Source organism: Pocillopora verrucosa, chromosome 5 (genome assembly GCF_036669915.1).
Source record: "Pocillopora verrucosa isolate sample1 chromosome 5, ASM3666991v2, whole genome shotgun sequence".
NCBI classification, from domain to species: domain Eukaryota; kingdom Metazoa; phylum Cnidaria; class Anthozoa; order Scleractinia; family Pocilloporidae; genus Pocillopora; species Pocillopora verrucosa.
The window spans coordinates 3,130,873-3,156,742 of record NC_089316.1 but is presented as its reverse complement, the minus strand read 5'-3'; the positions used below and the strand labels follow the sequence as shown (position 1 = coordinate 3,156,742).

The 25,870-nt window shown below is 38.6% G+C and overlaps 4 protein-coding genes across 5 annotated transcripts in view; all 4 read right to left on the bottom strand.

Annotated features, from left to right (window-relative positions):
* Window positions 1-24,530, bottom strand: part of LOC131788981 (uncharacterized) — a 120,876-nt gene extending 96,346 nt beyond the window's left edge. Inside the window, exons 1-5 of one of the 2 annotated variants that reach the window (XR_010717500.1) lie at window positions 24,234-24,530; window positions 18,950-19,684; window positions 18,311-18,589; window positions 17,545-17,630; window positions 15,856-16,940 (exon numbers count right to left, since the gene is read on the bottom strand). Coding sequence is in view for 1 of the 2 variants with exons in the window: in XM_059106068.2 (XP_058962051.2) it covers window positions 16,281-16,940; window positions 17,545-17,630; window positions 18,311-18,589; window positions 18,950-19,684; window positions 24,234-24,462 (1,989 nt within the window). In the remaining variant the exon portion in view is untranslated. Of the gene's footprint in view, window positions 1-14,930; window positions 16,941-17,544; window positions 17,631-18,310; window positions 18,590-18,949; window positions 19,685-24,233 lie in introns of those variants that run through there. The other variant, XM_059106068.2, reaches the window with a different exon arrangement.
* Window positions 1,335-5,544, bottom strand: LOC131780199 (uncharacterized). Its single transcript, XM_066166960.1, has 5 exons — window positions 5,327-5,544; window positions 3,968-4,263; window positions 3,474-3,588; window positions 3,163-3,291; window positions 1,335-2,438 (listed from the first exon to the last, which is right to left on the bottom strand). The coding sequence occupies exons 1-5, from the start codon at window positions 5,427-5,429 to the stop codon at window positions 1,816-1,818; spliced, it is 1,266 nt and encodes a 421-aa protein (XP_066023057.1). The 5' UTR covers window positions 5,430-5,544; the 3' UTR covers window positions 1,335-1,815.
* On the bottom strand, window positions 7,019-7,739 carry LOC136280967 (uncharacterized). Its single transcript, XM_066166977.1, has one exon. The coding sequence runs from the start codon at window positions 7,722-7,724 to the stop codon at window positions 7,143-7,145; it is 582 nt and encodes a 193-aa protein (XP_066023074.1). The 5' UTR covers window positions 7,725-7,739; the 3' UTR covers window positions 7,019-7,142.
* Window positions 9,455-13,962, bottom strand: LOC136281146 (uncharacterized). Its single transcript, XM_066167367.1, has 3 exons — window positions 13,657-13,962; window positions 10,103-10,818; window positions 9,455-9,741 (listed from the first exon to the last, which is right to left on the bottom strand). The coding sequence occupies exons 1-3, from the start codon at window positions 13,878-13,880 to the stop codon at window positions 9,455-9,457; spliced, it is 1,227 nt and encodes a 408-aa protein (XP_066023464.1). The 5' UTR covers window positions 13,881-13,962.
* Window positions 24,531-25,870: the final 1,340 nt, after the last annotated feature.

Genomic DNA, 25,870 nt, shown 5'->3' with positions numbered 1-25,870 from the left:
GATCTTTACTGCATTCTGAAGTAGGTGTGAAAGAATGCCATTGGAATACGAAGGAGATGGCAGCCTTTAACATAACATTACCAAAAATGAACCGAAAATATAGTTCATCTGAAAGCTTTGAATGCATTCCAGCAAAAATATCCAGTTTACTATATAACTAGTAACATAATAATAATTATATCACCTTGGTCTGCTACAGCCCGGCAATGAAACCATGATGAGAATAGAAAAGACGCAAAACCAAAGGGAAGCACTGTGAAAAGGAAGCATTGATCTTTCAAATACATCATGTACAACCAAAATATATACAGCGACAGACTGTTCGTTAACTGCTGACGATTTTAGGATGTTGCACGACTAGAGATCAAGGTTGTGGTTTGTTTCTATAACGCAAAGCAGTAAAATTTTAATGTTATTTGGCTTTTTCAGCATTATAAATTATTTAAAGCGTGGTTGTCTATGCCGCCTAGGATAGATCAGTTAACAACCCACGCTCACGATTTTGAAATGTGATTGTTTGGCATATGCTTTTTTTCGTTCGAGAAACATTCAGGCGCAATTCCCAACATCTTTCATGTTAATTATCTGGTTTCTCTTCCAAATAACCAGTTCTAGAGGTAGTTAACGCCAAAAAAGATAACATGGATTCGTTATTTTCTGCGATATTACCCGTCTATACCAATGGAATGAGACGTGGTGTTCTCCTAAAATGAAAAATTAAAACAAGCTTGTTTATTGGCAGAAAATGCTATAGAGACGTAGCATTTGTGCGTTTTGTTGTTAATATCCAACGTTTTATATGTATTGTTATAAAACAAACAGATAAGGGGCAGTATTGGTCCTGCAGGTATCGATTTAGCGGGTGAAATGTAAACCTTGATTTCATTTTTACTTTGCCCATGTTACAAATGCAAGTGTTTCCCGTTTTTTCCTCTTCTTTTTGTGGTCTCTTGTTTGTCCATAAACCTTTCTTTACACGTGGATACTCTAGATCTAGTAGTTTTGCATAACGGAACTGAAATTTTAAATTGAAAAGATACTATTTTCGGAAGTATAAGCCGTTGACATGTCCATATTGGAAAACTCTGTTTCAGATCTTGAGAAATTTCTTCCCATGAGAATCCCACTAAATGAACTCTAATGAATTTTCTACTTCCTTCAAACAACAGCTAAAAAAGGAATATGATTTATATTATTGTGGAGGCGGACAAGCCCGAGTAGTATTCCTGCATTTATAAACATAGAAGGAGTCAACTTAGATTAAATTTAATTTATGTTTAAAAAAACATTGAGGTAAGATGCATGTTACATATCAAGCGTAAAGATTTATATTTTGTTCACATCGTGATTGGTTTACTCTAGATACTAGAAATATAGTTCTCAATCTACTTTTTGGAAAACAAACAGATGACACAGATATTGTACTCTTTCCACAACGCGCAACAAACAAGAAAGTACAATATACAGGGCCAGGCAAAGAAAAATCTGAAAAATGTCTGCCATGTCGGATGACATCACCGAGTCTCAGCAGCAAAATTTGCATACGAATCCCATGATATTAACAACATCTTGTGGACGACGTAAGGCCATCTATTAAAGGTAAAAACTTTTCAAAATATTGCAATGTAACGAAAACGCATGGCAGGGTTCCAACTAACCCCTTCCACTCCCCTTGTACCACAGTGAGGGTATAAGTTTTAATTTACGTTTTGAAATGTAACTTGGATAATAAGGTGACAAGAAATAAGCGACATCTTTCTTTTCAGCGGTCTTCAGTTCTGAACTAAGTTTGAAAAAGAAAGATCCTATAATGTTTTAACGTATCCATAAGTTCAACGAGTAGGACTGGGATGGAGCTTTATTTTTATCGCCATCATAACCAAAGTCATATTCACTACCACCATCTTCAATGAAAGAAGCAGCGTCAGCTTCTGTGATCCCAATCCCATGATCAGCACGTGCACAGCTACTTCCTCCTCCTCCAATCATCATCACTGCTCCATCCCCACCACTCCAGTCACACCAGAAGCCAATCTTGTTAGCGCTTTGGATGCTTCCATTGCAATCAGCCTGTTGAAACCCGTCTGTTGACTTGTACTGTCCGCCATATTGAACTGGACAACTTCCCAGACACTGATCACTGGCCCAGACCGTGCCATTTCTAAAGTCGCCATAACTTGTGATTTTAGATCGAAATGTTTGTCCACCCAAACAGTTACCTGTGGTCTGTAACAGAGGGATGTGGCTGGGGTCGTCACTGCGTGTGATTTTTAATTCTCTGCCGCTGACCGACCAAAAGGCTGTTGAAATCATATCGTCGTTCTTTGAAGAGTTGTTTGTCGCTCCTAGGGCAATTTGTTGGTCGTACCACCATCTACCATCGTCACGCATCCAATTTTTGCCATCGCTGTTTGAGAATCGAGCAATAAGAGTCCAGCCTGTAGTGAAAAAACAGTTCTCATATTTTCTGTTTTTTGATTATTATTATTATTATAGTGCATGGACATTTTAATTTTATTTCTAAGTCTTTCTGGCATATGATGGGAATATTGTAGAGGATAGCTCTGTATTCTCTTTCTAACTTGAAACGAATTGTGCAATGTTCCCACCCTTCTTCTGTTTTTATCGGTGGTAAAAAAAAAAAAAATAATTTGAAAAATATTAACCGTTTGCCGTAAAAACCATCACTACATCAAGACACTCTTTGAAGACCAACTTTTGAGCCAGAGGTATATCGATATAACTACGGATTTAGGGCACCGATTGCAATTTTCAGAGCCTCGCTTTCTAGTCTAATAGAAAAAAATGCGGGGGGGGGGGGGACACTTTCTCGGTTTTACCACCTGATATCCACAATCGGCCAGAAAGTTTGGAGATGTGAAATAGATAATGGTTGTTAGTTGTTGCAAAGCAATAATCCTATGTTTTATAAATCGTACATTTTCTTTTACTTTATCTTCTAGCTTCTTGTCAAATAAATCTTTGAAAGCCTTACACCAGAGGCCAAAAGCTTTCGGTATGAAAATGTTGTTTTTGGTCAGTGAGCACAAGCTTATTTAAAAAAAGATGAAGTTATCAAAACTGGTGGAGAGGAATTAGTTGTAGCCTAACTAATAAACTGACTCTAAGTAATGTGACTAACAAATAACAAACAGGGTTTACCGCTATGTATACATGTTTTTCCATTTCCATAAAATCCACTTTTACAGGAACACTTGTGGGAGCCATAGGTGTTCTGGCAGTTTGCATTAACGTCACAAGGCCAGATGGAAGCACTGCACTCGTCCATATCTGAACATTAAACGAAATTAACTTGGGTCGGAGTGAATTAACGGGAGAATTTGGAAATATTCGATGAGGACAAGAAAGTGGTAAACAGCAAAGCTTTGAGTCATTCTCCGGTTATGGAAGAGAATTACGCCGTCAGTTAAGTTTGAAGCAGTGTTGTAAATGTACACTAAATTATGTCTCACCCGTTTCGCAGTGTTCCCCTGTGTATCCTTTTGCGCAAACGCACACGTAACTGTTCTTCTCGTACTGTGCCGCACATTTCCCATTGTTCTGACAAGGCCATTTAAAACATGGAGACTAAAGAAAACATATACCAAAGAGAAAGAAACGAGAAAGATATGGCACCAATCATTTTATATATAATCATGGACCGTGTTTCCAAATAGAGTCAGTATCTCTAATTAAACCTTCTCTGCTAATACCAATAATTCTTTGTTAGTCTTCCGCTCAAATAACCCCTCTTCCTATTTCTGCAATTAACCACACTGTCCTCCTTCCACTATAAAGAAACTTCAAAAGAAAAACACATGGCTTAAATGTTACTGTTGTCAGATTGGACCAGTTAGCTTTTAGGCGTGTTTTTAAAGTTTTAAAAAACCGGCATTAGCAATTGCAGCAATTCCTCTTCGTTTCCTTTTATAAAAACAGAGTGAACGTTTTTTCGTTTCCAACTTACTGCGATACTATAGTGATGGTGACTCTGACTAGGGACAAGCTTGTCTGAGTTGTTGTACAAATCCGATGGAAGTAATTCACACAGAACTTTGCCATTCATATCATGAAATGCAGCCAGGTTAAACGAAAAACACGACGGAATGTTGACACAGGCAAATCCACATTCGCTGCCCTTTCCAACATAATCCGAGCCAATAGCAGTGATGTTGAGGTAGGAAAACTTGTGTGTCTTAAAGTTGGCATAAGCCATTCCTTTACCTGTGCCTCGGCTTAGAGGTACATCGACGACTTTTGTTTCTAGAGATGAAGAAAGGAATGGTAAATGATAAGTTAAAAAGTTAGTGAAGATATTTAATTAGGAGTCAGTCTAAACCGCTTTACGTACCATGAGAAGCCTGCGCTAGAACAATTAGTATTTTTACTAGTAAATGGAGATAGTTCCTTGAAAGTTCAAGGAGTCCAAACTGCATTTCGAAGTCAAAGTTATATGTTATCTTCGCCAGGACACAGAAATTTGATCAGTTCCCTAGTATCTGAATTCAGCAATTTTATAACAAATTGAAATGAACTTGCCAAAGTGTGAAACGATATGGTAAAATTCTAAGGACTAATTATCATTTGTTCGGTAACAGATCAAATATCAATTGAAAACCTGTCGTAAATTCATACACACCTAGCCTGAAATTTATCTGTACCATTCAATTAGAATATACTGGAAGCCTAGTCTTGCTGAAAACTTTGAATTATTTATCAGTAAGAAGTTTATTAATGTTTTCTAACTCCTTTCCTATAATTTTCAAGATTTCAAATTCAATATCTTATACCTAAAACAGTCGAATTACATTACACTAAGCCTGTTTTTCTCTGCTTTCTCTCATTTTTTAACTGACAACATCTCACATCAGACGTGACTGTTACGAAAATCAACCAGTTAGAGCTGGCAGATTTCCACGAGAAGATATTTCTTATACTCGTTATAAAAACAATGGTAATGAGTAAATTCAGCAAATTTCTCCATTAAGTTGTTAATCTTCTCATGATAGGACTCCGCTTGTGATGAACAAGTTAATGTGTGTCTCGGTTAAAATTTTAAACACTTCACCCAACTTTAAACACCTCACCCAAGACACAGACTAAAATTTTTTTCCCATCCCGGTACTCTCGAGGAAAGAAATTACCTACACTGCATTCTGAAGTAGGTGAAAGGTAATGCCATGGTGATGCGAAGGAGATAGCAGGTTTTAACCTAACATTACCAAAAGTTAACCGGAAATATAGTTCATCTGAAAGCTTTGAATGCTATATGAGCAAAAATATCAAGTCTACAACATAACTAATAATTTGATAACAATAACATCACCTTCGTCTGCAACAGCTCGGCAATGAAACCATGTGAACAAAAAAACAGACGCAAAACCAAAGGGAAACATCGTTAAAATGAAGCCTTGCTCTTTAAAATACATCACATACGACAGATATATTTACAGCGTCAGACTATTCGTACACTGCTGAGGATTTTAGGTAGTTGCGCGACTGGACATATCAAGTCTTAATTCAACGGCCATTAGAGGACCACTGGCTTTGTTTCTTTCTGTAAGGCAATGCAGTAAATTTTTAAATGTTATTTGGCTTTGTTAGGAAAATAAATTATTTATAGCGCGATTGTCCATGCCGCTCAGGATAGATCAGATAACCCCACGCTCATGATTTTTAAAAGTGATTCTTTGGCATATGGGTTTTTTATTTTCCAAAAACATTCAGGCGCTTTTCCGAACATCTTTCATGTTAATTCTCTGGTTTCTCTTCTTCCAAATAACCAGTTCTAGAGGTAATTAACACCAAAAACGATAACATGTACTGGCTGTTTTCTAAAATATTAGCCGTTTATACCGATGGAATGAGGCAAGGTGTTCTTCTCTTTAAATGAAAAATTAAAACAAGCAGAAAATGCTATAGAGACGTGGCATTTGTGCGTTTTGTTGTTAATATCCGACATCTTAACTGATTAACGTCGTAAAAGGTTCTTTGAAGGGAAAGTAAGTTATCAAGATTAAACGGGCCCGCAAGGTGACTAGATACTTGCAATTAGTTGCTTTTAGGAAAAGTTGTATTTTCATTCTTTCAGTAAATTGCATTAAGTGCGAATGTCTCTTAGTAAAACAAACAGATGAGGAGCAGTATTGGACCAGCAGGTATCAATTTAGCAACATTTGCCAAGTTTAAAATGCAAGTGTTTTCTGTTTTGTCCACTTCTTTTCGTGGTCTCTTGTTTATCCTTAAGCCTTTAACTCCAATTTCTCCTAACAATATCAATACAATAGCGAACAGACAAGTGATTAGAATAAAGAAAAATATCTATAAGGAGATTTTAAGTTGATCCAATGCCAAATTCTCTAAACTAACATCACAGGAACTGTATGGAAGATAGTAAGGAGAATTACTAATGAGATCTTGGGTCTTGGGAGTTAAAGGGTTAAGTCTTCTCGCGTGGATACTCTAGATCTAGTAGTTTTGCATACCGGAACTGAAATTTTCAATTAAAAAAAAATTATTTGGTTGCCACCTCCCCTCTCGGTTTTTTGCTTTTCTTCAAATTTATTCAGGAGTAGTAGCAGTTCTTTTATCATTGCTGTAAAGTTAATGGAAATTAGCCAATATAGGAGATATTTTATTGACGACAAGTGAGGTGTGGTTTAAGGGTTGATATATGAGCTACAAAATAATTAAACAGTTTTAATTTTCGAAGTGAAGTAAAGCAAACCCTTGGTATTATTTTCATTTTTCCTGTCAGGTTCGATTTTGAAAAGCGAAAAATTATAGTAAAATAAAAACGAAAAATCTAAGAGTCTGCCATATCGGATGACGTCACCGAATCCCAACAGCGCAATTTGCATATGTATCCTATGATATTAACAGCATCATGTAGACGACATAGAAAGCAATTTATAAGAGGTAAACTCTTTTCAAAATGTTGCAAGGTAACGAAAACGCATGGCAGGGTTTCAACTAACCCCTCCCTCCCCCCCCCCCCCTCATGTACCACGGTGAGAGTATAAGTTTTCATTTACGTTTCACAATTAAACTTGGATAATAAGGTGACAAGAAATAAGCGACATCTTTCTTTTCAATGTTCTTCAGTTCTAAACTAAGTTTGAAAAAGAAAGATTTCATAGTTTTTAACGGATCCATAAGTTCAACGAGTAGGACTGGGATGGAGCTCTATTTGTTATACCATCATAACCAAAGTCATATTCAGTTTCACTACTACCCTCTTCAACGAAAGAAGCAGCGTCAGTTTCTGTGATCCCAATCCCATGATCAGCACGTGCACAGCTAATTCCTCCTCCACCAATCATCATCACTGATCCATCCCCACTACTCCAGTCACACCAGAAGCCGATCTTGTTGGCGCTTTGGATGTTTCCTTTGCAATCAGCCTGTTGAAACCCGTCTGTTGACTTGTACTGTCCGCCATATTGAACCGTACAACTTCCCAGACACTGATCACTGGCCCAGACCTTGCCATTTCTAAAGTCGCCATAACTTGTGATTTTAGATCGGAATGTTTGTCCACCCAAACAGTTACCTGTGGTCTGTAACAGAGGGGTGTGGCTGGGGTCGTCACTGCGCGTGATCTTAAATTCGCTTCCTCTGACCAACCAAAAGGCAGGTGAAATCATATCAGCGTTAACTGATGGGTCATTTGTTGCTCCATAGGCAGCTTGTTGGTCAAACCACCATCTACCATCGTCACGCATCCAAGTCTTGCCATCGCTGTTTGAGAATCGAGCGATAAGAGTCCATCCTTCAGGACTTGCTGTGATATCACAATAAACCTAAAAGTACATTGCAAATAGATTACAATCAAAAGCGGGGCAGTTATTATTTTGGTTATAAGCTGGTGAGGATCTGATAGCATCCCTTGATATATATGAAGTACTTTAACAGCTTTAAAACAATACGATAAAGAATTAGAATAGTCACCGGGAGGCTTGGGATCTAGTCGTAACTCTCTCACTGGGATAGGAGTGGTTAGAGTGAAAGTGAGAAGGCACTTGCCATCTCGACTGTATTTTTGACTGGAAGCTGTAATCAGGTTCGACCCATTGAAAAATGCATGCTTCCTCGCTGGTATGCATGCTTCCTCGCTGGGATAGGAGTGGTGAGAGTGAAAGTGAGAAGGCACTTCTCCACATCAGGTAAAGTTTTTCCCTTACTAAGAGTCTCTCTCTAATTCAAGTATGTAATTTTTAAATTGCCATCTCGACTGTATTTTTGACTGGAAGTTGTAATCAGGTCCGACCCATTGAAAAATGCAGGCTTCCTCGCTGGTATGTCCCACGAAATGTTCTTGACGGAAAAATATTTTATAATCTATGGAGTCGTTGAGTCGTGCGACTATTAAAGCTTTTCTATTGGAGTTTAGACAGTCAGTAAGGCTGGAAGAAAAGTCGAACTACACTTAAGACTTTCTTTCGCAAAAAAAGACCTCTCGACCGGAGAGGAAAAAAAAGAGCACAAACAGAAAAAATCAACAACAGCGAAAAAGAAAAAAACAAAACAAAACAAAACAAAAGCAAACAAAACAAAACAAAACAAAAGCAAACAAAAAAAACAGACAAACAAACCAAGAAAAGACAAAGCAACAAAAATTGTTTTATCTAGGAGATAGTCTCTAAAGCAACGATTCATATTTATTCTGGAAGAGAAATGAGGGGTCTACTTACATTATATCGAAAAATGCCCGCTAAAAGCTCGAAGCTCCCAGGACGTTTCTCCATATTTTTATTTAAAACTTCCTCACAAGAATTGACTGAAAATTTATAAAAAACAGATATGAATACTACATAAAAAATGAAGGAAACAGTTACGAATGATATTGTTGTGGTTCTCAGTCTAGTCCAAGAGGTGTAATAACACACAAGAAAAAGAAAGCATACAGAACAGAACTAAACTAAGGAAAAACCTAAATCACATTAATCGTGTACAATTATTGGATGCCCATTTTTGTATACTGTGGCTTAGGTACAAGTAATGAGATAATTACAAGCTGGAATCTAGGCAATATCGAGACACATGTTTTCAACTTGGCATTTTTCACATTCAGATAATTTAGACGAAGATACCGGCTAGTTACTCATGGGATAGGCCAGGAGCTAGGGCATGTAGTTTGTTTGTTTGTTTACTGGTGTTATTGACCCACCTATTTATCATAAATATTATTTTGAGTCTCGAGGGCAAGATATAATCGGAGACCACGACAATCACAAACTTGTCCCCGATCAGTTTTAACGCCGCACCTATAAATCTTTGATTTTTCAAAAGAATGCTTCGAGATGCTTAACCATGCAATAGTTTTTTCTATGTTTGAAATTCTGGGCAATTGATATCAATTTAAGTGGGCTACTGGTGTTACTGTCATGACAGAATTGGTCTCTCAGATTAGTATGAAATGAGTGTTTGATAGCTGGAATAATAGCAAATCATTTTATTGATCAAAAGGCACCTTTTCTTTTGACGTTGTTGTTTCTGCCAGTCCGATACGATTTCTTGCGCGGCAGACATATTTCCCGTGACTGTTGAACTCAACAGTGTTGAATACGAGGCAGCCTTGTTCCTGGAAAGCCAATGATGTATCAGGGGAGTGCACGTTACCAGCGCGTGACCATTCGACTTTGGGAGGAGGAGAGCTCACAGCCTCACAACAGAGACTTAAAACGGAGCCTTCATCTACGATGACCAAAGATGGTAGTTTCTTGACAAATGTTGGTGGCTCTGAAGGTAGAATAAAATCGAATAAAAAACCTACATGTAATAAACAACATCATGTGATCAACAGAAACCGTCAGCAACGTACAGCTACTTTTGGTCATATTGGAGAACATTTTTAGTGTTGAAAATAGCAAGAACATACAACTGAAACCTCTCATACTTTTTTTTAACATTATCAAGCGGACATAAATTCCTCCAACGTAATAGGCATTAAAGGAGCTAAATTGCTATTTAAACACGCTCAATGTCGCCGGCTCACTGTGGAAAGACAAAAATGTATATTTCATTGTTAAGTGGCTGTCTACAATGGCGTTAGAGATACACATCATAAAAAATCAGAAAAATGAGGGGCTGATATTCAGACCTTTTACTTGTAAAGTGCTGAAACCCCTTAGACTTCCGAGACCAGTGTTAGCTGAACACATATACGACCCCACATGTGACCTTTGTACGCTGTTGATTTGAAGCGCACCATTTTCTACGGTAGCATCAGATAGAGTACCTCCAAGCTTACGCCATGTTATTTTGGACGACGTCTGGCCTTGAACCCAACAGAAGAATATTGCTGTCTCGTTGATAAAGACTTCCTGAGATACTGGATACACAATGATCTTCGGTGGAACAAGACATTCTCCCTTTGGTCCCTGAATACCAACCAATCCTCTGATACCTTTGTTCCCTTTTAAGCCAATAGATCCTTTTTGTCTGTGACGACCCTTCGCTCCAATATCTCCTTTAATTCCAGGAGCTCCAACAGACCCTTTGTCGCCTTTATCGCCCTTTACTCCTTGAGGTCCCACAGGTCCTCTTTTGCCACCCACGCCTGGAGCCCCAATAGGCCCCGATGGGCCTGGTGGTCCTACCTTTCCAGAGGCCCCCTTTTCTCCCTTATATCCGGGATACCCAAGGGCTCCTGGCGGTCCCGGAGGTCCTGCCTGGCATATTCTGTGTGAGGAGTTACAAACATCAATGAACTTGTTGTTTATTTCTTGGCGGATTTGTTGTAAAGTTACAGTTCCTGCCGTTGGATTTGGAGCAATATTTCTTTTCTCTCTTTTGCGATGATCCGCTGTATGTTTTCTCATAACACTTTCGAAATCTTTTTGTGAAACAAGTGGAAAAAAAATGGTCAAGAGTTTTAAATATTTTTGGAAAAAAAAAAACATATTTATCCTGGGGTGCGGGAGCTTCACTATTTGTTTTAAAACAATTTAATTCTGCATTAAACATCATTGTCTTTAATGTAAAAAGACCATTTGGTAAGTCACAAAGGACAAATCTCTTGGCCAGTCATTATAGGTTGCGAGGGGTTGGGATCGGGGGATTTTGTGGGAATCACCTGGTTTTCATCGGGAACAGAGGGGAGGATCAGTGGTCACTAACAGAATGTAAAGGGGTGCTGTAGAAAATTGAAGGTCATACATCTATGCAAATTAAGCGTCCACCATGTTGGTGCCCACCTCAGGTGTGCAAATATATTGCCATCTCTACAGTGCCCTCTCTCAAATACTTTGTTTTGTGAATATTTCTGGTGAAAAAAATCCAGAATCACAAGAGAATATTCTCCTTAGAGTACCTGTGCTTTCGAACTATGCGGAGGGCCTAGAAAGCCACATTTGAGAGCGATAACTTAAGAAAAGTTTTTGTGATTGGTATCGATCCAGTAGCCATTCCAAGCAGAACGTCTGCCGTCGATAGAAGTCTCGCACCTTCTTTCTTATTTTGTTCTGGAGACAAGTTATTCCTGACAAATAAGGAATTTAAAACATTCAAAAGTCTTGAAGCGTACAACCAAATAGTGTCTGGCTTCGTAACATCAGTTCAAGGAGCAGAGATTGTAAACAAGATTGTTGTTTTAGCGAAGGTGAGACACTCGCAGCGGATGAACGATCCTCTTGAAGGCATTTGGATTATCGCAGAAAGGGATACACAAATATACGTCAAGAAGAAGGAACGAATATAGTATGTGAAACACAGGAAATGTTCCACAATCATAACTCACGATCCGAACGCACTACTTAGGGGAAATGCTTGGTTTAATCCTTAAAGAAAATTCGTTGTAATTCAATGGGGAGAACTCCAAACACATGGAACCACTAAGGGTACGAAAATGGCAGTGTCATTTGCCAATATTTTCATGGCGGAAATTGAAACGAAGTTAATTCAACAAGGTAAAATCAAGCCGAGAGAATGGAAACGTTACATCGATGACATTTTCTCCCTTTGGGATTGCGACAGAAAAGTGCTGGATCGGTTTATTAAACGAGCCAACTATTTCGACCATACTATCAAACTCACGGCCGAAATATCAGAGAACCAAATCACTTTTCTCGATACCACAGTGTTTAAAGGGGAAAGATTTGCAAAAGATTCCATCTTGGACATCAAAACCCATTACAAGCCGACCGAGACCTTAATTCCAATTTACGTACTTCGCCTCGTGCCACCCACCAGGCGTAAAACATGATTTCATTAAAGGCGAAGCAATAAGATTGCTCAGAACTAACTCTTCGAAAAAACATTTGAAGAGGGCCGTTTGAAATTCAAACAACGCCTCAAAGCAAGAGGGTACCCAGAAAACATTATAGAAAGGTCTCTGTCAGGTATCAACTTTGCCTCTTGACAATCGGCCCTTAAACATACACAAAAGCTGAAAGGTCACGAACGTTTATTGCCTTTTGTCATAACGTACCACCCGGCAGTTAAAAATTTAAAACAAACATGGAGCATTTGAGTCTGATACACAATAAGCCCTTGCTGAAAACAAATTTTACAAAACCTTCGATCATCTCTTACCAAACGGAAATTCCTTTAAGACATGCTTGTGAGAGCAAAAATATAATTTGAAGGAGATAATGCGACGCAACCTCGAAAGCCACCTAGAGAGTCCGTGCCGGTCTGTCTTTACCTTTTTTCTTATATCGTGTCGCCGCGACTTATCGATTGTGTCCAATTCTCTCTCCTCTCTGTTTTCAATTCTTCTTCGAAGGAAGACTAACTTTTAACAAGTGATGGTATTCGATAAAATCCAATTCCTTTGTCCTGATCAGTTCTGGTGCCACAGCCGAAAACTATACAGCAACTGCCGTCAAGACAAAAGTAACTTGGGTGAAAACCAAGAATAAGGGGGAAAGTTAAAAGACTAAAGAGCTCGAAAAAAGTTTATTGTGGCATAACCATAAACCTCCGACCTTCTCCCCTCCCCCCCTAGACGATAAAATATGACTGGTTCCTTAAGATGTGTGATTTGGAAATTATATATCTAAGCATTAAACGAACTTTGTTCAACATTAAGCAGCCTAATCATACCTTTTTAAATTAATTTTCTTATTTCATCGGATCATAAACAATTAGAACAATCCTCTCTGAATATTTCGTACAGGACCATTAAGACTTTCCCATTTCAATGATAGTTGAGATAATTTTATCAAGTCATGTTTCCGCATAAACCGTCAAAGGTTATGCAATGTTATATTTTAGTCATATTAATATCCTTCCTTTACATGAAAAAGAGAAGCATCACAAGCAACTGTTACATCTTGCCAACTTGAACTTCACTTTTATTTTTTTAAGTTTGCATATTGTTTTTTGCAGTCTTAGGTATGTGGGTTGAGATTATGAACCCGTTGTACAATAAATACTGACCTAATCATCTTGCCAAAATGATATGGGTTTTTGGCATGACTACAGCCTCTCATGATCTCCATCATATCGAAAAGTTCATGGTCAGTTCTCATCAAACATTTGGAGCTCATAAATAAACACCAGGTCAATTAAGGCGGTTTTGCCGTTTTCGTCATTTCCTATTCTTCCTTGCGGGGAATCGAGTTGTAGAAGCTAAATTAATTCATATCATACTTCAAATTAAGGTCGTTTGGATCAAAGTATATAGTTTTGTATTTGCATGTACCTCTAAACGTTTTCAGCTTGTCCTCGACGTTTCTGTCTGCTTCATTTGTCGTCTTCATGCGACTTTCAACGGCTAAAATACGCAGTTCATTGATTTGCGTTCGCTTGTTGATCATCTCCATCCTCAGGAACAGTGCAATAATCAGTAGAATTGAAATAAAAGAAAAAACCGATGAGCTCTTTCGAAAGACGTCGTCTGTCCTTTTTCTGTGAGCTCTCTCTGTAGAGTCCATTGTAGCTTTTCGGGACTTTCGGGCTCTTCTACTGAACAACGTTTATAATAAACGTGTAAGAAAACTGACGTACTTGTTTTCTTCCCCTGAAGATTTGCACTTCCCGTGTGACTGAAGTGGCTAAAGTTTCCTGTTTATCTTATTCCTCTGTCACGAATGCGTTACTTGTAAACGTAATACGCTTAGGATTGGAGACCGGAAATCTGTCTGTTGACCTCAAATTGACTAGAGTTGCATAATGTGGGTTTCACCTAAGGTGTTCTCTTATTTTCAATTTCTCATGTAAAATCATAAGGAGTTGTTTTATTAACCTCATGGACATTTGGACTCTTGCTCTGATAAAACACAATTACTACCGCACTTCATTTTAGACTAAAAGCGGCGAGTTAACATGTCAAAATGTATTATGTTAGTTTCACGTTTCCCTTAAACGCTATTTTTTTCACCGTGAAAGCTGGAACCGGGACTGATACAATCTTTACTTCCGGTGTTCTCAGTCCTTTAGTCGACAAACGACTCAGTTTTGCGGAGATCTTCTTCCACCAGGACATTGCAAAATTGAAAATAGACTAAACCATTGACCGAGCTGGAAAAAAATCAGTCTTAGAGACCTCGCGCGTCTGACTCTGATAATTCTTCTTTCAAAAAGCTTCAGTGAAATTATGCTGACTTGTAGTGCTACTTTAACACAAAGAACAAAAACAATGCTCGTTTTTTATGCCAAAAAATAGGCTAACACAATTTATAAGGGCCTAGCTTAGATGGACCAAAGAGGAGATTGATAAGGTTCTTTAGTGAGACTATAAAAAATGTACCAGACCCTCTTGGAACTGAGGTTTAACAACGAATATTTTTGTCATGGTAAATGAAATTAAAATGAACAAGATTTGGAATGGAGAAATGATATTTATAATGAAAATGGTTTTTTGCAATCTCTTACGTAAGACTTCATCCTCTCAACCTCTTCTACCTTTTATTCATTATGGTGGAATAAGGGATCGTTTACCACGGATGTTTATCAAAACAGCAATGTGTTTATCTAATTACCCATTTATTTCTTTATGCTCATTCAATTAAACAATTAGTGTATGATAAGGTTTTACCAATTCATCACTACACAATCAATGATAAATACTTCAGATCTCCTCAACAAGTTCAGTAATGAGTCTGTTAAAACAATTCTAAGGAAAATGACTTTCTAGGAAAAAGAACTTAATTGCAATTCGTTGCCAATGAAGATCTAAAGATGTGAAAATCTTAAGATCTTTTCCCTTTCGTAGCTTTGCTTTGAGAGGGAAAAGATGCGATGTTAGTGACCATTTTTAAATGCTCAAATAACTTGGATCACAGGGTGAAAATAAATAATTAATACCGTCCTCTCCACGGTTCTTTTTAGCAGATAATTTTTAACAGACCCACAAGTTCAACGACTAGGACTGGGATTGATTGTCATGTGTTTGAGCATCATAACCAAAGTCATATTTAAAAGGTGAAGAGATATTATATCAGAACAAGTAAAGTGTGGTTTAAGGGTTAATGTAAACAACGAGAGAATTAACGGTTTTAATTTTTAAAGTGAAATACAGTTAACCTATAAACTATTTTCTGAGTCTTATTTTCTATTTTTTGTCAAGTTCGAAAGCTACTGCTGTTTTAAAAAGGCAAAATTTATAGTATAAAAAACGATAAATCTAAAACAAGTCTGCCATGTTGGTTGACGTCATCAAATCACAACAGCGCGATTTGCATATGTATCCCATGATATCAACAGCATCTCGTAGACGAAGGCTATCTATTAAAGGTAAAAGCGTTTAAAGATATTGCAACGTAAATTAAACGCACGGGAGACTTCCAACCAATCCCTCTTTCCCCCCCTTGTACAACGGTGGAGGTTTAAGTTTTCATGTACGTTTGACAATGAAACTAGGATAATAAAGTGACAAGAAATGAACATTATCCAACGTTCTGGGGAAACTGAGGGCAAATTAGCTGCTCTAGTGTCCCGTGAACATTTTTTCAAAAACTGCCTCATTTTTTAGAGGTTCAGTGTTGTGGAATAGTCTTCCTGTTAGGCAGCGGCAAGCATAAACTCTCTACTCCTTAAATTCAGCTGCAGCAACTTCGTGGAAAAAATCTACAATCTCTTTTATGCACGGCATTCATGGAAATCAGGGAACTTTTAGATATTAACTGTAATTCTTAGGAATGTTAGCATTTGTTCTAGCTACAGTTTGTTGAAGATTGTGAGCTAGATTTTGACTATTTTATCAATCTTGAATTTATACCATGGACTAAATAAAGTCATTGTATTTCTTTTTATGTCCTTTGGGGATATTTGTATCCCAATGTTCATCAGTTTTGCGCAAAAGGAAAAAGAAGAAAAGGAGGAACTTGTAATTCCTAACGGATCCACAAATTCAACGAGTAGGACTGGGTTGGAGCGTTGCTGGTCTGAGCATTATAACCAAAGTCATATTCAGTGTCACCGCCTCTCAGGTCAACAAAAGAAGCTTCGTTAGTTTCTGTGATCCCAATCCCGTGATCTGCACGTGAACAGCTTTCTCCTCCTCCACCAATCATCATCACTGATCCATCACCCTCATCCCAGTCACACCAGAAGCCGATCTTGTTAGCGCTTTGGATGTCTCCACCGCACTCAGCCTGTTGAAACCCGTCTGTTGACTTGTACTGTCCACCATATTGAACCGTACAACTACCCAGACACTGATCGTTCGCCCAGACCGTGCCATTTCTAAAGTCGCCATAACTTGTGATTTTAGATCGGAATGTTTGTCCACCCAAACAGTCACCTGTGGTCTGTAACAGAGGGGCGTGGCTGGGGTCGTCACTGCGCGTGATCTTAAATTCGCTTCCTCTGACCAACCAAAAGGCAGGTGATATCATATCAGCGTTCACGGATGGGTCATTTGTTGTTCCATTGGCAGCTTGTTGGTCAAACCACCATCTACCATCGTCACGCATCCAATTCTTGCAATCGCTGTTTGAGAATCGAGCGATAAGAGTCCATCCTTCAGGACTTGCTGTGATATCACAATAAACCTAAAAGTACATTACAAATAGATAAAAACCAAAGGAGGACAGTGATCATTTTGGTTATACGTTGGCGAGGATTTGATAGCATCCCTTGGAAAAACACTTCTTCACATTAGGAAAGGTTTTTCTCTTACTAAGTCTCTCCTTACTTCAACTATGTAATTTTTTAAATTGCCATCTTGACTGCATTTTTGACTGGAAGCTGTAAATAGGCGCGACCCATTGGAAAATACGTGCTTCCTTGCTGGTATGTCCCACGAAATGTTCTCGACGGAAAAATATTTTATAATCTATGGAGTCGTTGAGTTGTGCGACTATTAAAGCTTTTCTACTGGAGTTTAGACTGTCAGTAAGGCTGAAAGAAAGGTCGAACTACACTTAACACTTAATTTCGCAAAAAAAGACCTCCCGTCCGTAGAGGGAAAAAGAGAAGAGCACAAACAGAAAAAAATCAACAACAGCGAAAAAGAAAACAAAACAAAAGCAAAAAAACAAACAAACAAACAAACCAAGAAAAGAAAAAGCAACAAAAATTGTTTTCTCTAGGAGATAGTAACTAAAGCAACGATTCATATTTATTCTGGAAGAGAAACGAGGGGTCTACACTTACATTGTATCGCAAATTGCCCGCTAAAAGCTCGAAGCTTGCGGGACGTTTCTCCATATTTTTCTTTAAAACTTCTTCACAAGAATTAACTGAAAATTGATAAAAAACAGGTATGAATACTGCATAAAAAATGAAGGAAATAGTTACGAATGATATTGTTGTGGTTCTCAGTCTAGAACAAGAGGCGTAAGAACACACAAGAACAAGAAAGCATACATAACAGAACTAAACAAAGGAAAAACTAAATCACACCAACAGTGTATGATTATTGGATGCTCATTTTTGTATACAGTGGCCTAGGTACTAGTGATGAGATAACCCTTGGCCGGAATCTGAGCGATATCGAGACACATGTTTTCAACTTAGTATTTTTCACATTTCGAAGAAGATACCGGCTAGTTACTCATGGGATAGGCCAGGAACTAGGGCATGTAGTTTGTTTGTTTGTTTACTGGTGCTATTGACCCACCTAGTTATCATAAGCATTACTTTGAGTCTCTCATGGGCAAGATATCGTCGGAGACCACGACAATCACAAACTTGTCCCCGGTCAGTTTTAACGCCGCACCTTCTTTGATTTTTCAAAAGAATGCTTCAAGATGCTTAACCATGCAATAGTTTTTTCTATGTTTGAAATTCTGGACAGTTGAGATCAATTTAAGTGGACTACTGCTGTTGTTGTCAAGACAGAATTGGTCTCTCAGATTGGTATGAGATGAGTGTTTGGTAGCTGGAATAATAGCATATCATATTATTGATCAAAAGGCACCTTTTCTTTTGACGACTACTGCCGTTGTTGTTTCTGCCAGTCCGATGCGATTTCTTGCGCGGCAGACATATTTCCCGTGACTGTTGAACTCAACAGTGTTGAGTTCGAGGCAGCCTTGTTCCTGGAAATCCAATGATGTATCAGCGGAGTGCACGTTACCAGCGCGTGACCATTCGACTCTGGGAGGAGGAGAGCCCATAGCCTCACAACAGAGACTTAAAACGGAGCCTTCATCTACGATGACCAAAGATGGTAGTTTCTTGACAAATGTTGGTGGCTCTGAAGGTAGAATAAAATCGAATAAAAAACCGACATGTAATAAACACCATCATGTGATCAATAGAAACTGTCAGCAACGTACAGCTACTTTTGGTCACATTGGAGAAAAGTTTTTAGCGTTGCAAATAGCGAGAACATACAACTGAAACCTCTCATACTTTTTTAACATTATCAAGCGGACATAAATTCCCCCAACGTAATAGGCATTAAAGGAGCTTAATTGCTATTTAAACACGCTCAATGTCGCCGGCTCACTGTGGAAAGACAAAAATGTGTATTTCATTTACAAGTGACTGTCTACACTGGTGTTAGAGATACACATCATAAAAAATCAGAAAAATGAGGGGCTGATATTCATACCTTTTACTTGTAAAGTGCTGAAACCCCTTAAACTTCCGAGACCAGTGTTAGCTGAACACATATACGACCCCACATGTGACCTTTGTACGCTGTTGATTCGAAGCGCACCATCTTCTACGGTAGCATCAGATAGAGTACCTCCAAGTCTACGCCATGTTATTTTGGAAGACGTGTGGCCTTGAACCCAACAGAAGAATATTGCTGTCTCGTTGATAAAGACTTCATGAGTTACTGGATACACACTGATCTTCGGTGGAACAGCACATTCTCCCTTGGGTCCCTGAATACCAACCAATCCTCTGATGCCTTTGTTCCCTTTTAAACCAAGAGATCCTTTTTGTCCTTGACGACCCTTCGTTCCAGTCTCTCCTCTAATTCCAGGAGCTCCAACGGACCCTTTGTCCCCTTTTTCACCATTTACTCCTGGAGGTCCAACATGTCCCCTTTTGCCACCCACGCCTGGAGTCCCAATAGGCCCCGATGGGCCTGGTGGTCCTTCCTTTCCAGAGGCCCCTTTTTCTCCCTTATATCCGGGATACCCAAGGGCTCCTGGCGGTCCCGGGGGTCCTGCCTGGCATATTCTGTCTGAGGATTTACAAGCTTCACTGAACTTGTTATTTATTTCTTTGCGGATTTGTTGTAAAGTTACAGTTACTGCCGTTGGACTTAGAGCAGCATTCCTTTTCTGTCTTTGATGGTGATCCACATTTTGCGTTTCCACACCGCTTTCAAAGTCTGTACGTTACACATGCAAAAAATATTAACCATTTATATTTTAACATCAGTATGCATATTCTCCATACGATTTTTTTTTTTTTTTTTTTTTTTTTAAATAATTTATTGGCATTCTACTGAGTTACAAAAGTAATAAACGAGAAGTTACACGTACAAAAAAAATTACTATGATGGCGACATGGAGAATTCGTTGAACAATCCAGAAGTTCTTTATTTGGTATGTATTTCCTCTGTTCTCATGACCGTGATGCTTGATTCAGGTGAACTTAGATGCTAGTGCCTTTTAAAAACGATTACATTTGTCCATGCAGGAGCCTGTTATACTTTGCTAAACTCAGTTCTACGTTTAGACTTATCCCACTTAGTGTCTACAAACGGTTGAATCGATTACGAAGTGCGGATCTGTTACGACGTTCGATATGGAATATCTCTTTATTAGGCATGAAACGAACTTGGTTTCGTGTCTTAAGCACTATGTCATACATTTTCTGAGCGCAGTAGCTGATAACCTCAGAGAGGGCACCATACGATAAAATATGAACTGGACCGTTGGACGCTTAGACCATTGGCCTACTTTTTGGACTATTTTTTTAGACCATTTTTTTAACCATTTTAAGGACCTTATTTTTTAAACTGATTTTTAAACCACTTTTTTCTTGGACCATTTTATCGGAAGGTAGTAGACCATTTTTACTTAGGGGGGGGTGGGATGCAGTCTATCAATACCTAGGGAGGGGTCAAGGCAGACTGTTGTTACTGAGGGAGGGGTGAAAGACGAACTATTTGTACGCAGGGAGGGATGGAAGATTTAGTGGAAATCACATATATTATTCCAAAGAGTGAGAAAAAGGTTTGCAAGGAGAATAAGACGAATGTCGCAAAATCTAGACTTAAATTTACAAATAACAAACTTTTGCAGTACACTTCCTACTGATAAACTTAAGAACGCAATTCTATAGAGAGAATGAAACTATTAAATTTGAGTGTGTAATAATCTGCTCATTATCAAGCAGTTCACAAAATTTGCGAACTTGGGGTGCCTTTTAGAATAAATGTTCTCGATATAATACCCATGCCGTTCATGCAAAACTACCGTCGTGGACACATTGATCGATGATCGGGGGTGGAAGCTGAATAATCAATAATGATAACGGGTGTAAGTTCAAAGTAAACAATGAATAATTGGGTTTGGAAACCTCGGAATAATAAATAACGTAGTCATGCCAATGGAATAATAAATACCGTTTTTTAATTCGATTGTCTTGGTTATGTATTTTCTGATATATCTTCACAAGCTTTTTTTAAAGTGAAATCAATGATGTGCAAAATAAAACTACAAGAGACGCAAAAGGTCTCCCTGCGAAACTTCCGACCGGAAGTGTTTCGAGTTATAGGACAACTTCACAGCTTGACAGCTTGACAGCTTGACAGGTTTTCTGTCAGATGTCCTCTTATGGTAGCATTTGACGTTTGACTCGCGTGGAAGTTGTTTTGTGGTCAGCCTGCTTGGTAGTTATCTTTGTCGAGGTCGTGTCTGGTCGACTTTTGTAAGGGTGATAGTGGGTAAAAGCAAGAAAGAGAAAAAAAGAAGTGGCGATCAACGGTAAGGCAATTTATATCTATTTTGGTTTGTTTCAAACATGCGCCGATTTCAAGTCTATTCGAAGCGAAGCTATCTTTTTTATGCTTTGGATATGATAAACATCTTTCCCTCAGCGAACTTTCCTGGTCACCTGAAAGACGGCGCCGTTCAAGGCGGTCAACCAGCAGGTCAACGTCAAACAGATTTTGAGATCGATTTGTAATACGATGATGACGATAATGAATAGTCAGTCAGATCGATTATGATCGAGTAGTAAAGGAAATTTGGAGAAATTGATTTTTAAGGATGTTGTTTCTTAAATTAGCTCCAAAAGTTTAGGGTAACTTATTTGGAGACGACTTTAATTTTGTGTTGTCCTTTCCAAAATCTCGCACATCCCTACTGGGAATAGACAGCCAACCGACTTGACCTTTCGCCTGTGCTTTATCATATCGATTCGATGTCTTGTTTTTAATAACAACTAAATCTCCACTTGTTGAGTCAAAGTTTGGTACTAAGTTTCCCAAGCTTCATGATTTCAACATGGTTTACAAAGATCGCTCTTTTTCCCCTTCAATAATAAGTCGATCGCTGCCGGTGCAGCAGCTTACCTCATTTATTCCAAACGTCACCTACTCTTTCTGTTTTCTCAGGATTGATGTGCGAGCGAAAGGTGAGCCGCCTGATAGCGCAAAAAAAGGCTCTTATGTTCGGCTCGTTTACACTTTGCTGAAAGGAAACGAAAAAGACCGTTACTCGGGCTGAGGTTTTGGCAGAGCGATAAAGATAGCATGCTCATTTTTGCAAAAAAAATTATGTCCGCACAAAAGTTGCCTTTGTTATTTTTGCACTGAAATGATTAACCTCGGCAGTGGTAATGAAAATATTTTAAGCTACTAACAGGCCAAATCAGTTTGGAAAAACAAAGAAAAAATCAAGTTTTTGGATCTAAAATGGGGTCCGCTTCACGAAGTGAGGATTACGATAATATAATACAACTACTCCATTCTGAGAACCACTGTCTGTGTTCCATGTTGTCCATAACGATTCTCGGAATCAATAAGGATCGCGATCACCATTTTATGTCTCAAAAAAGGAATCGCTTTGATAATCAAGTTTTGGCCATCGTCGTTATGCCATATCGTTTTCCTTACAAGAACGCGAGCCTTCTTCCAATGTTGAAACAATCGCTTTGATGGAGGGCCAAAATGACGCACAAAAGCAAGACCGAGAGCTGTCTTTTAATCAATCGTTACTGCAATGTGGGGCCTATTTGAAGTCAGAGGAAGTGATCGCTGTAAAGCAAAACCTTAGAAGAGAACAGTGGGGGTTTTCCTTGCCCTTTCTATGAGGCTTACCGAGACGATAGGAACTCACCGTACACCATTATAAACCGTGTGTGTATTGACGAGATCATTACCGATTCCTCTGGATTGAGATCTTATAAGCTCCCTCAATAGGAAGCGGATAGAATTGAACGATTGTTGAAAAGTGGCGATGACAGTGACATTGACTGACGATGAACGCGTCAAAAATGAAGAAGTGGCCGATGAGGATTCGCCTGATGAACCTCCTAAACGTGTGTTTGTCAGCACCAGGTCGAGACGTTCAGCAACACGCTTACAGCTGTTTTAATTTTATAACCAGACATCTTGAGGACACTCAACATTGACACTAAACAATAGACCGACTACCATTGGTCTAGTGTTTGTTAAGTTTATCTTCGATAACAGTCAGCTTTGATCTTTTCCTATTTTTAACACCCGTGCCTTTTTTCAGTTTCCGGCTTTTGCCTTTTTTTTCTGACGTTCTTTTGTCGTTTTGAGCTGTTGTTGAAATGTTTCAGTTGATTTTTTCACCTGCTCGTGACTGTTACATTACTTCGAATTGCGTGACTTAGCCCATTTTACCTGTGAAGATAGTTATCATAGTTATATTTTTGTCGTCTTTTGACAGATTTCGCAATCTACATGCTTACAGGTCTGGACTCGACTCAAGTTTGCAAAAACAGCCACTGACATTGCATTTGGAGCTACGTAGTTCCATCAAGAATATCAGAAAGAGAAAATTTATTTGATATCTTGTAATGAACAGTTTTGCATTAACTTTAGTATCATCTTGAAGCAGTCGGAAGGGCTCTAAACGAGAGAACACAAACACAGGCATTATGCTTGTTAATAGAGATAAGTCTTTTATTTTTTACCTACAAAGTCCCACTTCATCTTGTAAAAGCTCCATACAGATGTTTTTTTATCTTTTGCCTATTTTGTGGTTTTTCCAAACTTCATTCAGGGTATGTTTGTATAGATTTGTCACCAAGAACTGGAGAAAGAAAGGTATGTGCGACGATGGAGTTGCTTGCGGAAGAAACTAGTTGCCGTTAAAGCGAAAAATACATCGTGATAATAATAACCATAGCACCGGAAAAAACAACACCAGCTTAGTTTGATAAAAAGGTCGCCGTGTTTAGCACGGTGTGGCAGTAGCGTGTAGCATGGTGCGACAGTGTGATACTTTTAATCATATGTATAATCATGAATTAAACCTGAAATCGAGTCTAACAAGGAAAAATCTTGCCTACGTTCAAGGAATAGGGAAGAATGAATACCAAACAAAATTTAAAAAGAGTAATTAATAATTCGAAAAAAAACACGATGAATAATGAATAATTAAGGTCCCATTGTTCAGCTTCCACCCCTGGTCGATGAAGAATTGTATGTGTATCCATGCTAAGCTTCCATCCAGGTAGGCGCCAATAGTCATTGCGAGATCACAAAAACATGGAAAGAAATGACTCAGAATAGCATTTAGAGTTTCTCATTAAGTACAAAGATTGCGTTCTTCGAATCTCTGTTGTGAATTACTGTATTGCTAAGATGAAACCAAATCTCTCCAAATTACTGGAGGCAATGAAACCGAATTTCTTAAAGCAAATTATTATCGATTTGCAAGTAGAAGTTTACCTACCCTTTGACGGTTTCCCCTCGTTACCTGCTCTTTTCATCAGAACGGCGATCTTAAGGTGACTTTCAACATCTGAAATGCGAAGTTCGTTCATCTTCGTTTTCCTGTTTATTGTTTCCATCCTCACGAACAGCGCCACAATCAGCAGAATTGAAACGAAAGAAAGAATTGAAGAACATCTGCGAAAAGCATCGTTTGAGCATTTTGCAGAAGGTCTCTTCGTAGAGTCCATTGTAGCCTCGAGGGGATTTGTGTAAACAGCTTCCCTGATTAGCAAACTCAACTGCTGCAAGATACGAACTGTTTACCTGAGATGAAGGTTTGAGCTTCCTGTGTAACTGATATCGTAAAGAACACGTTCAGGCCAGAGATAAAGTAAACAGTTATTTAACTGATTTTTCTGTCATCTCCTCAGTAGAGTAAGAGATTAGAAGCACGACCTGTTGCCAGGATGAATCCGGTTTCCGAAATGTGTGTGGCCTCAAGGTAACTTTAATTATAATTTAGCGTTTTGGAAGAAATCTTGCATTTTCGATCACGTCAATTTGACGAGTAAGTTCTGGCCTTTAGTAATTTCGCACTGTTTATGTGTGGAATATGGTCTCGTGAAACCAATAGAAATAAAAAACCAAAGACCAGGAAAATGAAGGGGCCAGTTGTATTAAGGGCGGTGAATGCTATCCAACGGATTAATCGCTACCCAGCGGATAAATGGTAGGAAAACGGAAGTGTTATCCACCGGATAAAGATTTATCCAGTCGATAGTGTCATCCAACCTTCGAACAACCGGGACCAGAAAAATAAAAATTAGAGTAAAAAGATAAAAGTAACTCTATAAGTTCGAGGTTCTCAGTATTGTTGGTCAAAGCGACACACATTTTCAAAAACATCTTTCCAATTCATCGTCCTTGCAATAAATATGATATTGTGTTCGTCTGAAAGATCACCGCTTGAGTCCATAACATAATAATCACGGCCACTGTTAATAGAATACTAAGTTCAAGGATGGTTAGTAATATACGATTTTAATATTTTGACGAGTCCACGAACATGTTTTTATTTTTTAGGTTACTTTAACCCCGAGTTGGTCGTAAGAATTCTTTGATTTTTTTTTTTTTTAATTTCACACTCAAAATATGCTAGCCTCGAGGAAACAGTTTCTCTCGCTCTGAATTGACTCTACCCCAGCTACAAGTTTCACAAAGGAAAGACCATGACTATCTTTCCTCACAACCAAATAATGTACGTCCACATTTGCAATCTGTGTCTCGGTGCAGTCAAGCGATATAATCAACCCATCAGTCCTGAACTGTGTACAGCTGCCCGCCTTAGAACTTCCCCCAGATCCCGATAATGTGCAACCTCATTCTTGAGACTTTGTTGATAACGTTACCCCATTACGGTCAAACCAGTCAGTGAAATGCGATCTTATCCAGCGACATATCCCCATTAGCCTATGATTAGGAAGTACCCCCACTGGTAATATTCGTGACAACTGAATTGTGAAAATGCGCTCTATCCAGCGGTGCATTTCTATTATCCTATAGATAGGAGGTGCCCAAAATTAAATAAGACGCCATAATCGGAGACTGACACAGTTCTTTAGCTGTCTCGGGTCTGCACTCAATTGACGGTTTAGA